This window comes from Lepisma saccharinum, chromosome 12, assembly GCF_977018435.1.
Source record: "Lepisma saccharinum chromosome 12, izLepSacc3.1, whole genome shotgun sequence".
NCBI classification, from domain to species: Eukaryota; Metazoa; Arthropoda; class Insecta; order Zygentoma; family Lepismatidae; genus Lepisma; species Lepisma saccharinum.
The window spans coordinates 24,931,764-24,947,090 of record NC_139240.1 but is presented as its reverse complement, the minus strand read 5'-3'; the positions used below and the strand labels follow the sequence as shown (position 1 = coordinate 24,947,090).

General features: G+C 38.0%; 1 protein-coding gene across 1 annotated transcript; it reads left to right on the top strand.

Annotated features, from left to right (window-relative positions):
- The first annotated feature begins 7,819 nt into the window (after positions 1-7,819).
- LOC145996274 (zinc finger MYM-type protein 1-like) lies at positions 7,820-11,902 on the top strand. Its single transcript, XM_083132701.1, has 2 exons — positions 7,820-8,671; positions 10,916-11,902. Exons 1-2 carry the CDS (start codon positions 7,820-7,822, stop codon positions 11,900-11,902), a joined length of 1,839 nt encoding a protein of 612 aa, XP_082988827.1.
- Positions 11,903-15,327: the final 3,425 nt, after the last annotated feature.

Below are 15,327 nucleotides of genomic sequence, written 5' to 3'. Positions count from 1 at the left end.
AATGAGGTTGACATTTGGGTGTACTATGTGGAAGGTCACCCCTTACATATATATATATATATATATCACAATAATAATAATTAGAATAATTATATTTAATTAAATTAATATAATAATTAATTAATATTGTATTGTTATTATTACATGAATAGGTAAAAGATAGTAAAAGAATAGAAATATAACAGCAAGTATTCATAATCTAGCGTACGTGTATTTAAGATCGCCAAGATTTGCACAAAAACAACTGCCCTGGTAAGAATTTTAATGTCAGATAGAAAAAGAATTGAATATTTATTGAATAACAAAAAAAGGAGTTAGATCCAATTAACGAAAGTAAAGTTCCTGATTAATATTTTATGGATATTATAATTAGTAGTGTGCATAAATCTTTGGAATCCTTCAAAGCCGTATGAGCCAAATTCCTTGCCTTCCAATAAGTTCAGCGGAGAAAACCATCGAGTATACAGGGTGCATCAGAAATAACTCCCGGATTTCATTCGTGAATAACAAAGTAACGATAGATGTTATGCAGAATTTTATTTCACAGTTGGAAAGAACAAGGATTACCATTTTGTTTCCCATATGTACTGAGACAACTTCATGAACGCCCCTACTTTTTTGAGGATAACACGCAGTTAATGTAACTTCCCGCAGCCGCAATCGAACGAACGTGGCAAATTGGCTGTGTGGTTCCAGCAGGATGGTGCCACAGCACACGTATCGATGAACGTGCTACGTGAAATGTTTCTAGGACGTCTGATCTCGCTTCGAAGTGACCTTCCATGTCCAACTTGTTCCCCCGAGCTCGCACCCTGGAACTTCTTTCTGTGGGAGTACTTGAAGGCTAAAGTTTACCAAGGAAGGCCGAGGACAGCCAATGATCTGAAAGATGGTATCAGACAGGAAAGAGCGGCAATACCGACCAGACATGACTAGGAGGGTAATGCAGAACTTCAGGGCGAGACTTCAGAAATGCATACACTGTGCAGATCGGTATTTGGACGATATCATTTTAAAACAAAGTCAAATATGTCACACAAAATGGTGACTTGTGGCAATTTTGACAAAAAATAATTGGAACATTTTGTTCTTTTCAAATGTGCAATAAAATGGTAAATCTTGTTCTTTCCAACTGTGCAATAAAGTTTTGCATAACATCTATCGTTGCTTTGTTATTCACAAATGAAATCCGGGAGATATTTCTGCCGCACCCCTTTTAATTGTTACGCTGTTCAAGCATGGTATTGGCATTGATGGAAATTGAGTATAACAAATGCTAAACAATTATATTTTGATAAATTACTTTTACTACTTGGTAAGTCTTTTGGGGTGAAGTGGTCCGGACCCCCCTGGACCCCCACAAAAACGTCCTTGATACCTAGGTATAATGTGAAGCCATGAGAAATATTCTCTTTTAGAACAGCACACACAAATGTCCTGTTATTTAATGCAAAATATACATAAATATTTTTCATTGTTTTTGTTAGAATTTAAGTTTAAAAAAACATATAAGCCTAAGCTCTGGACCTCATTCTGGGCTTATTTGGATTTCACGGAATGGAAAATCAGGAGTGAGGGGAATCTTGAGCCACCCCAACCAGGACTAATCATCTCCCACCCACTGGATATAGAAACTACATTATATAGAGTTCCACTTCAGTTCCGTTAGTTTATTCTTTCTTTTCAATTTTTGGTGGACAATGTGAAGAGCCGGCCAAGGTTTATTTTCGTACGTAGTGGAATTAAATGCAGATACATGTGTGTGTTTTAGGATGACATGTCAATTTCTCGTTTATGTGAAAAGGTAAACTTTAATGTGAGAACAAGCATGTGCGCGTCACAATTAAAGATTTTCGCATCTACAAAGAAAATCCAAAACACATTCCCACCTCGCCAGACTCCGTGGCGGAGGGGTTAGCATAGCGCGCTATGGTGCCTGAGGGCTCAGGTTCGAATCCTGGCCTGCCCATGGGTGTTATTTTTGAGTGTCCATCAATTTCATCATATCATCATCACTCATCCTCATCTTCGTGATTAGCCAAAAGTGGCAGAAATGCGAAGTAAAATAAACCAAATGAATCAATCAAATATTCCCATCTTACTCCCAGAAACCTTGTGAATCCAATCCAAAATATATCAATAGAACCTTCAGTGAGTCTCATTTATCTCGTGCATTCATATGACTAATGTAATTTTCTTACAATTTGACTTTAGAGTTTAACATAAAACGGCGGTGTGTTTGTGTTGCATTCGATATCACAATTAAATTTTAAGCAATTAATGTCCAATTATAAGTATACCTAATACATAGGTAAAAAATAGTCCCCCCTCTGATAAAATCGCAAATTGCACATTGTTTAAATGTCTAGGAAAGATTTCATTTCACCAAGGAATGATATCGCGATGCGATGAGTCGAGAATTGTCACAGCCTCATCTCGTCTCCTGTGTGGTGAGGTCCTTCTCGTTCTTGTTTGTGCTTATTTTTCTTTTGGTTTCCACTCTGAAGTTATGAAAATTTATTCCAAATTCACCTCATTATCAGATAGGCTAATCGGCACTCTATTTTTTAAAAAAATATAGATGTTAATATATAGGTTTAAGTATAGTTTTCCCAACAACCTCTTACAAATTTATGAAAAATATGGGTGAGGTACAGGAGAGCATTGTAACCCCCCCCCCCCCCCCAAGTTGGTCTGTCGTGTCTCGTCTCGTTCGTGTAAGTGTTCCGTTTCGGAAAATTCCATTATAAATATTCAAAAGAAAATGGGGTCAGTCATATACTCTTCTGGTGAAGATTTGTATCTTATCTTTGAATCGACGCGACCACTGCTTTAGAAATGTGTACCCCCCCTTACGCAAAGCAGCAATCGTCTGCAGCGTAATTGTCTGAGAGTCAATCTGATTCCATCGTTCCACACACATTTTAAACAATTTTCATCTCCTTAAAGAGGTTTCCAAGAACTTAGGTCAATGAACTAACTAGTAGCAAGCACAATGTAGTATAATAAGTTTACAATTAAATGTTTTGAATTTCTGTGGTAAGGACTAAAATGCTTAAAATTTATAAACAATAATACATTTTTTTATTGGGCGAATTGATAATAGGTAATTTTAACAGTAGCACCTTCCGTCTGCTGTCAAATTACCAAAGGGGGGTACAGGGGGTACAACTCGATTTACGATTATGGGGGGTATAGTACCCCCCTTCAAAAATTTGCGTGGGTACAATGTACCCCTGTATCCCCCCCCCGTTCCTGCGCCACTGGGCTGTAGTGTAGCAGTGTCAGCATCCAGGAAACCGGAAATGTTCACAAATCAAGAAAAAGCTCAGTGTGTCCTCTGGTATCATGAGACCCAGTCACCAATAACAGTGCAGAGGAACTTTCAAACAATGTGTGGAAAGATGCCTCCCGATGTCAAGAGCATTAAGTCGTGGTCTGACAAGTTCAAGACCACAAGATCTGTTGCTGACTTACCGAGAAGTGGCAGACCATCACCCTCAGCTGAAAGGGTGAAAGCAGTGAGACAGTCTTTTGTGCGAAGTCCCAAGAAATCAGTTCATAGGGAATCACGTGAATTACAGTTGCCAGACAGTTCTCTTCATGATATCTTACACAAAAGTTTATTGTTTCGTGCATACAAAGTGCTAATACTCGACCACTTCTCGGTAAGTCAGCAACACATCCTGTGGTCTTGAACTTGTCAGACCACGACTTAATGTTCTTGACATGAGGTGGCATCTTTCCACACATTGTTTGAAAGTTCCTCTGCACTGTTATTGGTGACCGGGTCTCGTGATACCAGAGGACACACTGAGCTTTTTCTGATTTGTGAACATTTCTGGTTTCCTGGGTGTTGACACTGCTACACTACAGCCATGTTACTGAAACCTGCAACAAAAAGCTTGGTTAGATTTCCAACATTTTGGCACCAGTTTCACATCTCTACCTTACATATAGCGGATATGAATAAAGTTTGTAATCAGGGAAAGACTTTTCGGACACCCTGTATATAGATTTATTTAAAGACATGACACTACAGGCAAATGCCCATTTACAGTGTCTTGTATTATCACATTGCTTGTTACACAGAGTATGCAATCAATAGAATCGATAAGGTACAATAAGATGAAAAAATGTGTTAAGTAATATAAACATTAATATAAAAAGTATATGAAAAAGAAATGGAAAGTAGCAACCTTACAAGTGAGGGTGAATCATACACATGATATGACAAAAATAGAAAGAGAGCAAAACAAAACAACCAAAGAGAAACTTATGAGCCACACATTACATATAAATGATGAGGTATAGAAATATTGATAGTAAATAGCAAAAAACTGGTCCTTAACATCAATTCTTTCACCTGAACAAACCAAGTATTACATAGAAAATGACTGAACTGCTACATAACGTCAAATCTTGTTTTGAATATAAGTTTTGATTTCCCTATTGAACTTTCGTAAGCTTTTAAAGATGTCCACTTTATCATATGATTTTGCAAATTTCGTTGTATAATGTATAGGTAACCTACACATTTTCCGACTGGGTGCCACATTGGGTGACTTTCTTAGAGCTCTCAGTACTTGAAACAGCTCTCTCCGCGGACTTATATAGTACATAACAAGGGATTTCTGAGAGCAGTTGAGAGGAGTCTAATGAGTTGTTTAGAAGTATATGTAACTGATATATTAGGTCAGTCAAAAAGTAAATGCAATCATTTTTTTTTATTTTTCACAGCAACAATAGAAAACTTACAATGATATCATTGTCCAACATAGTCCCCCTGCACTTCAATACACTTGGTCCAACGTTCCACAAGCTTTCCGATACCCTGAGAATTTTTTTTTTTTTTCGGTTGAGCAGCAAGCCACGTATGCACCGCTTCCTTCACTTGTTGAGCTGTGTCGAATCAACGGCCTCTTAAAGCATCTTTAAGTGGACCGAACAGATGGTTATCCAACAGGGCGAGATTGGGACTGTATGCAGGATGCTCTAACACATCGAAGCCAAGATTCTGAAGAGTTTGAGCGGTGTTGGCGGCGGCATGGGGACAATCGACCTCGTAGTTTACTTCGAATTGCAGGCTTCAACTTGTTCGAAAGAATATCAATGTATCGTTGACTGTTTATTGTTGTCCCCTTTTCAACATAATGTTCCATAATTACCCCTTCTGAGTTCCAAGAAAGTGTGAGCATCACTTTTCCTGCAGAGTGTTGACACTTGACTTCTTTTTTTCACTGGAGATTCAGGGTTTTTCCATGCTCTGGCGTATGCTCTCAGGTTCGAAGTGATGGATCCATGTTTCATCTCCAGTGATGATTCATTTAAAAAAGGCTTCACCTTCGTTAGCATGTCTGTCCAATAATTGCTGACAGATTCTCACACGATTTCGCTTGTTGTCGTCAGTGAGTTCTTTAGGGACCCATCTCGCACAGACTTTATGAAAGTTGAGCCTGTTATGGATAATTTCATATGCAGAACCATGACTAACGTGCATATGGTTTGCCACTTCATCAACAGTCACTCGTCGGTTATTCAGAACCAGCTCACGAACTTGCTCAATGTTGTCATCAGTAGTGGATGTGGCTGGACGACCTGCTCTTTCCTCATCCTTCACAGTTGTTTTACCGCTTTTGAACTTTTCAATCCACTGGTAAACACTTCGCAGTGGTAAAACATTGTCACCGTATTATGCTGAAAGTCTTCTATGGATTTCAGCTCCTGGTACACCTTCAGACCACGAAAAACGGATTACAAAATGCTGTTCTTCTGTGGTGCACACGGACAGTGGCGCAGCCATGTTTACTTGGCAACACTGCAGAGCGAACTGAAGTGATGACGCTGTGACCTACCACAGGCGAAGACAATGATACTATCTATCGACTTGCGAGTGCATAAAGCTGTACAGCCAACCTACGGAAGAAAAGAAAAACATTGCATTTACTTTTTGACTAACCAAATATATATTTCTTCTATCATGTAGGGCTTGTACGTGGAAGTTTTTTGTGAGACATAGTACAAATATCCTGAAATATTACATTCTGTTTGTTTGATAGAGTGGGGAGTGCGGTCACCCATCTGCTCCGTTTATTCCTCCCTTGGCACAATATTTTTTGCATTTCATTCAAGCCAGTGTTTGGAAGTTACTAGTTACAAGTAACAGTTACTTTTTTGAGAAAATGTAACTGTAACTAGTTACTTTTAAAAGTGAGTAACTGTAACTGTTACTTTTTTATGATAGAAGTAAGGTTTTAACAGTTACTTTTACAGTTACTTTGTGACACTTAAATTGTGTCACAAACGTGTCATAAATTATTGGCGATTTTGGACTCAAAGTGAGCTGGAATTTAGTTTCTGTTGTGATATAAAAGCCCATTCTTTGATACATTAATTCTTGCAAACAATAGATGAAGAGGAAAAGAGAAAGTTGTTGTACTAAATTTATATCCTGGAGGTGGTCCATCGGTAGGCTCCAGCCAGGTGCCAGGAATTTCAATGTTTATCATATGTTTCATCTTTCGTTTGGTAGATCTGAATTCCAAAGCGATGTACACGCCTCGGAAGAGGGGTGGATTTAAGTGGGAAGATAGTACTCTAGGAGGAGAATTCCTTCCTATTGCTGACAGTTTGCAATTGTCAGTTGTGTGCTGTGAAGTGCAAGGACGGCACCAAGGGTGGGCACAGGTGGGCAAGCGCCCACCCAAAAATTCCGCTGCCCACCCAAAAATTTCAGAAATTAAGATTTTTGAAAATGATTTAAATACATGTAGGGTAATCTGAACAGCTTAATTTCACGTTGCTTTTAGCCCCAATACTATTCATGTATACAATACAATCTTTAAAAGGAAAAACGATAATTCAGAATGCTTTCCCAATCTTCGTTTCCAGTACAAACTTAAAGGAGCAAGGCCGATAAAAACGTTTCCTTCCTCTCTCTTGCCGCTTTGCTATATTTATGTTTATAAAACCCACGGTGCTTTTGTTCCACAAAGGAAAGAATACAGAACAATAGTACATACTACGCCTCAACAATCACCAAGTTGTGTTGAGCAATGGTTATGAGGCATGTTAGTAAACATAAGCGACTTGAATTTACTGAAACGCCTGCTCATTTCTTCTTTGTCAGTAAGGACAGAAAAGAGCTACGGTAATGGCTAATAAGCTTATCAGTGACTTTTTCGCATTGGCTTCATCGAGTAGGAAAAGAGATCATTGTTCTACAGATGATGATGACGATGAAAAAAACATTGGCAGTTCTGCGCCGATATCTGCAAAAAAGACCAGAGTTGAACATACGCAAGAAAGTACTGCGTCAGAAATAGAAGATTTTGAATATGAAGATACCGAGGATGACAGTGCATCGGATAATGAGGATAGTGATAACGGAAACAGTGAAGTTTGCATGGATGAGAGGCTTCGTAGAAAACCACACAAGAGCAGTGAAAATTCAGCCAAAATCCAAAGTGTAAAGGTACAGGATTGTTTCAGTGATTTGGCACAATCACCAGCTGAGTCCCCTCGCCAACCAAATCTACGGAATTTTCCACAAACAAAATATGGTAAGAATAATAGAGGTTTCAATAGTGAGTGGTACAAGGATTTTCCATGGATTGAATACAGTGTGAATAATGACGCTGTGTTTTGTTTTCCGTGTAGACAGTTTTCTACTTTTGTTGGGAGAAGAGAAAACCAAGTATTCATAAGTGAAAGTTACAAAAATTGGAAAAGAGCTTTGGAGAAAGAATCTGGATTTCGGAAACACGAAAATAGTGAACATCACAAGTCATCACAAGTCGCTTGGGTGTCTTTCTAAGATATGAAATCGAAAGGCAGTGAAACATCTGTGGCCACTGTAGTGAGTTCAGTATATTCAGCTCAAGTTAAGGAAAACAGGGAATACCTTTCCAGGCTTGCAGATATACTACGCTATACAGCTCTGCAAGGGATTGCTCAAAGAGGAGCCGATGAGGAGGAAAGCAGCGAAAATAGAGGAAACTTTTTGGAACTTGTTTCACTTGTTGCAAAAACTGATAGTGTTTTGAAGAAGAAGATAGATAATGGTCCTAAGAATTCGAAATATTTGCACCATTCTATACAAAATGAATTACTTGATGTGTTCAGTAAACTCACTTTGAAAACAATCAAAAGTGAAATTGACAAATCCGTGTACTACAGTTTAATGATTAATGAGTCCAAGGACATTAGCAAAACAGAGCAATTAACTATTGTTGTTCGATATTATTTGAAAGGAACTGTGTACGAACGCTTCCTTGGATTCCATCCAGCAGAAGCGTTGGACTCAAAATCTTTGTTTCTTTACATGAAAGAGACTCTCAACAATTGTGGTATTCCTTTGGAAAACTGTGTGTGTCAAACATATGATGGAGCTAATGTCTTAAGTGGGAAATCTCAAGGCGTTCAAGCTCTCTTCAGGCAAGAAGTGCCTCAGGCGATATACATCCACTGCATGAACCACAGATTGAATCTTGTCATTGTAGAAGTTTGTAAAGGAGTAAGCCATTGTAGAACTTTCTTTGACCTCTTGGAATCTCTATACGTTTTCCTTAGTGGATCTGTTGTTCATCCGAGGTTAATCAAGATGCAAGAGAAGATGGGTGGGCGTGTTGTTGAACTACAGAAGATAAGTGAAACAAGATGGGTATGTCAGGTAAGGATTTTTACATAATATTTTATAACACTCGTGTACTTATTTGTTACTTATATTATATTTATCTAGCTTGCCGCCTGTTTTGGGTTGCGTTGTCAGAAATATTCGCTAGCAATAATTGTTAATTTGAAATATCGAGTGATATGAAATGTTCCTAAATCAAATGGGATAATGTTAATGAGATTTAACGAAGTTGTAAATTACTTTTCTGTAACATAAAACAAATCTCTCTGATGCTGCACACTCCACTAAAGAATCTATTAGGATTGAGCCGATACCGGTGCCAATGTATTGGTATCAGCCGATACTGGTAGTATTGGTTATGGAAAGCATCGATCAGATTTTATATACCGATAATTTTCCAGCATATTGGAATTCCGTGGGGTCCACAAAATGCCATGCGACACTTTCGCGGAGTCTAATTAAAATGGAAATTATGCAAAATTCGAAGTTTTCACTTATTTTGCACTAATATTGTGTGAAGACCGTGTTCTATGATTACATATAAGGTATTTTTAACATTCTGATGTAATCTGTGAATATTTGAGACAATGCTCTGGTAAATTGATACTTATAACGAGTGAAATACTCACCCACTAATATTAGGGTCATATTATTTTCTTTATTTTTCAACTTCTAATTGTTACAATTTTCAAGCACCGATATTGGTACGAGATCAATGAGAATCTGTAAGAATATCAGCATCAGTTGAAAGTGGTATCGGCTCAGTCCTAGAATCTATATTGGCTGGTTTAATATCACATACAACGTTCTTTTATTTGTCTTTACTTAATAATTCCTAGCCACTTATACTACTTTTGTATATTATCTTCCTACGTATATGATACAATCTCTGACTATTAAACATTTCATGATTTAATTATTCAAATAATAGTGATTTAATATGATATATGAAGACCAGTATGAAATAATGTTTAAGAAATTTGGTTTCTTCAGCCTACAGTTCTTTGAAATGCATCTCCGTTCAAACCAAAAACCTGCAATGTAGATACAGTAAAATCATGCACGGTCCCTTACTTCCGATGTTTTTTTCTGCTAATGTTTTAGTGTTATAGTAAAACTGCACACATACACACATAATAAGACATGCACTCAATTCATACACTGATCCCGACACAAGAGATGGATGCAGATGGTGCGATGGGAAGGCAGGGTGACGAAGAAAGTGGGAAAGAAAATTCAGCTATAAGCGATGTATCCATTCCTTGAAACAGAAAATACTTGAAATGCCAAACCGTTTTGTCTTTCGATATGTATTCATTCTTTTTGGATACTGAATCCACACGCACACATATAACCTCTCGTTTTGCTGCTTGTAATTATTTTCCATTTAATTAAAAACCAGGATATTTTCCTGAAGTTTGTGAACAAATTAATATGCATTTTACATGCGATCATATATGTCGTCGCCGGGCTCCGTAGCGGAGTGGTCAGAGTCAGGTGCTAGAAGCCAGAGATTTGAAGTTCGAACTTCGATCATGCTATGATTGTGTTTGATCTATCATCCATTTCACATGCCCATCGTTCATTCTATTTGTCCCAATTAACGTAATAGGTAGAGAAGCGACGTAATATAATCAAATTGAAATATACGTAGATCAATGATATTTGTAGGTGTGTTTTAATGTAACTGCCATCTACAAAATATTCTCAATCTCTCTCTCTTTCTCTCTCTCCTTGTGCTCCACTCATTTTTCTCCAACATAGATACTGTGCATACATATTTTGTTGCAATTAAAGATTTTCCAATGTAATGGTGGAAATGCTCTTATTGTACTTGATATTTTCTGCTAAAAAGTAGAAGGAAAACAAGTAAACCACCATATTGCGTGATTGGATTAGTAAAGAGCAAACATGTGTCTGAGAATCTCTTCGAAATGAAAGAATACTGTATGCTCTTCCTTGCACTTGTTTTTATAATACATTCCGCCTTACATTCCATACTATTACTTTCAAAAACTAACAATCATGTATCAACAACAACAACGAATTGCACGCACCACACATACGCATGGCTAGACTTTTTTACAACTCTTTTTTTCTCCAGTGTAAGACAGCTGTTTCCCCCATTTAAAATATTGAAATTTAAATAAACAGAAACATTTTGAGCAATTTGTAATTTATTATTACAACTATTTAGTTTATTTTTCTCTCAGAAAACTGTTGACTAATTGGTCAAGAACCTGGAACAATATAATAGAACCTCCTATTATTTCCCTACAGGTTGCAGCTTGTGCATCTTTGAAGAGAACATCGAGAGCCGTCATTTTAACTCTTGCTGAATGCGGCTGTGAAAATCGTACCAGATCAGCTGATGCTAAAAACCTGTTAAATGCAATGAATTTTCAGTTTCTTTTCCAACTCCACATGTTCACTTTTGTTTTGGGAAAGCTGAAGAATTTGTCAGATTATTTACAGCATAAAAATTGCGACATGGCTAATGCTTCCACGATCATCAATGGATTATTAGAAGAATTTCGGAACATAAGAGATTCAGAAAAGGATTTCGATAAAATTTGGACCGAATCTGTAAATGCAGCAAAAGATTGCAATATTCCTATCACATGCCCTCTATCCAGAAACAAATCGTTGCCCCGTCACCTCTCTCAGTTCATTGTTACAGAACACATGCCCATAGAGAAGGATATGCTGGAATCCAAGAATGATTTCAGGATGAAAATATTTCTTCCTGTCGTAGACAGAATCATGTCAGAGATGGATCGACGTTTCACAGTAAACAGTGATATTCTTAGCGGAGTTAGTAGCCTTCACCCTAAAAATGAAAATTTCTTGTCAGTTGAGCAGATAAAGCCTCTTGCACTTCATTATGGACGTGATATGGATAGCGTTGATGTTGAATTAAAATTACTACCAAAAGTTTTGAAGCGGTATCAACAAGAGAAAAATTGCCGGGTAGAAACAATGATAGATTTTGCTGAATTTCTTGATATATTCCAAATTGCTTTCCACGAAACACATAAATTAGTTGTTATATCAATTACTATGCCTGTTTCGAGTGCACCATTTGAGCATTCGTTCTCGTGTATGAGGCAAATCAAGACCTATTTGAGGAATCGAATGGCAAATGATAAGTTGAGTAATCTGTGTCTGATTGCTGTAGAACGAAGAATTGTGAAATGTATTGACCTGGAAGAAGTAGTGAATGTATTTGATGGTATGCATAAAAACAGACGTATAGCTCTGCATTAATGTAAACTGTCAGCTCAGGCCAATGAGGTGGGAAACTATCAAAAAAAGAGAAAAGGTTGGAAACGAGTAAACATTAAGTGCAAATTTTCTTGCTCTCTTCGATCGGAATGCAACCATTTCTATAAGTCAAATCATGCTTATAAATACTTAGCACATAACACAGATATTACATATGATTTGTTAAAGATGATGTGACACACAATTTACCGAGTAGTGGCTGATAATATGTACAGATACAGTGTAGTGTGTCTTCGAAAATGTGGTAACGGTCTAATTCATATTTGGTGTTCTTGATTAAATATTTAGTGTTAATTATAATTTGAATTATAAAAAGGCATCTATTATGTATTTAAGCTATGGTTTAATACAGGGAGATGCATGCAGTTTTGTAATAATCATTGAACTTTAATTTAATAATTTTACTATAAATTTATTTGTAATTAATGATTTTGTACTGTATTGTTCAGCGGAGTGCCTTATTGATGAAAATTGCAACCGAACTTTTGGCAGTTCCAGTGTTGTCCTGAGAAAAAAATAAGATTTGGCTTAGTGTCTTGGAATTTGGAAAATGTGTGTGCCTATAGTGAATTTAATAAAAATAGTGAATTTAATAAAAATTGTGAATGCAATAAAAATACCATGTACCATGTGCAGGTAGTATAGTGGCAGTGAAAGTAAATTGGAGACAGGAGTATTTTTAGTGAAAACAGATGAACTCTATGTGTATACCTTCCCACCCTAATTTGTCAAGATATCCGTTCTGCCCACCCGATCAAAAATTTCTGGCGCCGCCCCTGGTGAAGTGTCTCTTGTTTCTGTAGTTTGTTCCTCTGTGACCTTATAACTTCCCCCTTCTGTAAGCAGCATCCGATAGTTTTTCCTTTGCTATAATATCGGATTAGGCTGAAAAGGGACGTACTGCAATATTTCAGTGTTATTACGAAAGAATTCAATGATACTGGTAGTATGAACGAAACTGAAGAAGACGAGAGCTAGAAAATGCGCACATGAATGGAAAACAATGTAATTGTTTCCATGTGATTTCATTTATCTCAGTTTCTGATAATTTAAAACTGGAAGTAAAAATATTTCCGGTTAGAATTCGCTTATTTATGATTATTCAGCATTTCTGGACATTTTGAAAAAAAAGTAATATATTTTGGTACAGTGCCTTGAATAATGTAGTGTGGAAAACGGACGGTTTTGGCCTTAATGGCAGGTTCCACTCAGAAAGGATACCGCTAGAGGCGCTGGTGTTGATTGGTATTCGTCTGCTTATAATGGAAGTAAATGGAGTTTTTGCAGCAACATCTGATTCTTTTACATGAAGCATTTCTATGAATGTGATAATTGCTATGATATTTGGTACAGTGGTCACGAAGATATTAACAAACATTCTAGACAGTCGACCACGTCCTGTCCTGTTCATTATTATTATCATCATCATCATTTCTTTTAAAGATATACACACTGAAGCATTTGTATTTTTGATATTTACTGTCTCTTTTGTTCCGCTTTAAACTAATCGCGGCGATGATGATAATGATGATTGCATGAAACGACAAGGGGAACCCCACAAAACTTTCTTAGTGCGATCGACATGAGTCTAAGGAAACTTTCAAACCAATGGGACAAGTAACACGGGATGTTCACACTGTCACACTAGTGACACATACACACCAGACTGTAAAATAGCATTCATTGCACATGAGGGTCCAAACAGCAAACGATACGTTCATATGGCGTATTCGCGTGCTACTTGTTACTTTGGTCGGAAAGCTCCTTAAAGGAAGGGTGCTCAGACAGAAGCGACGCGCTACAGGGGGAGTTCCCAACTAAGTGACAAGCCACATGGTGCCTTCAGTCTATTAGCAAGCGTTCGCTACTAATTGTGCGAACAACAGATAGGCGACACGATAAACCGCACATTACAACAACAGATCTAGGCAACACTATAAGCCACACGTGTCGCTTTGTCGCTTGTGCGTCGCTCAAACTGGGCCATTTCCTCAATAGCTTGCAACATGTTGCCGTGGTTTGTTGTTCGCGCATGTGCGATGCAATGAGTGTCTTGCTTTAGGGAGATTGCACACCACAGCAACAAGGGGCACGCGACACTTGTCGCTTGAGGATTTCACCAACCGAACGCTGGCCTGTGCTTCCTGTCATGCCGCTACAATGTGAAATGTTGCTCTTGATTGGCTCGTTTCCAAGCAACATGTGTAGCTTCGGTATGAAAGTTGCCTTGAACCGAACGACCCGTGTCGCTTTGGTGCGAAATCCTCGTATCGTTTGTCGCGTGTTGCTTTGGTGTAAAATCTCCTTGAGCAAAAGGTTGCAGTCAGGCACGTATCCAGGAATTCCTTTCGGGGGGGGCTCAACACCATTTTTTTTAAGGGGTATAGTAAGAACCTCACAATTGTATGTTTAAGATCAGTGGTGGCAATTGGGTTCCAAAACGGGGGGGGGGGGTGCGGAGTGCGTTGCAAGGAAAGTTTACTTTCTCTTGGTAGCCAAGGCTTAACATTAAGAGGCCATAATTTTGAAGCAGAAAAATAAAAAATGGGGAGCAACTATCCCTTAAATCGTTGCCACTGTAAGGCTATCATTTTAATCAGAACGTGAAATCGGAACATTTTTTACCACTCGACTCCTCTGTTTCCATGCATTAATAATATGTGCCGGAACCATCTCAGTATGTGTGTTTGTCCATTTCTTCTCATCAGCTATAAAAACATCTATGGTATCTTCGAGTGTTTTTACAAAGCTGTTACACATGCACGGGATGGACAATCCACTCGACAACGCGAGATTCAAATTGTGGGTTGCGAACTGGACGCAGACAGCTCTCGAATATTTCTCTCTGATTCGAGCCTGAACATCACTAACGTGTCTTGTCCTCACATTTTTTCAGCTCTTATAAAAGCCGAAACCCACCAAATTGTTCAGATTCAGGCCTTAGCACTCACAAGTGTTCAAAAATGCCTGTCACAGCTTCCGCTGTCTTGTTATATATCGGCACGAAACAAAGGAAGTCTTCTCGAATACATGTGGATCACGAAACAATTAATGCATAATGAAAAGCCTTCCGTTCCCAACACATCTAATGTTTCGTCTCCCAGTATGATCAAATGCTTACTCATTTATCTCCAGTAACGTGCCCAAGGGAGGGTTGGTGAGGTAATAACCCCATTTGACCCAGTATTCCTTTTTTTTTTAAAAAAAAAAGAGGAACGTCAAAGACAGCTAATAAATGGCAAAATCAGGACTGACTACCAAAAATAGTATGCGTAACCCCTCTCCCTTCCGAAAATCCTGGGCACGCCTCTCTTTATCTCGGACACATTTTTTAAAATGAACTCACCAGAAGTTTTTATCGTCTGCCTGCCTTCACACCTAACCTTAACAAGGCCCTAATTTTCCAT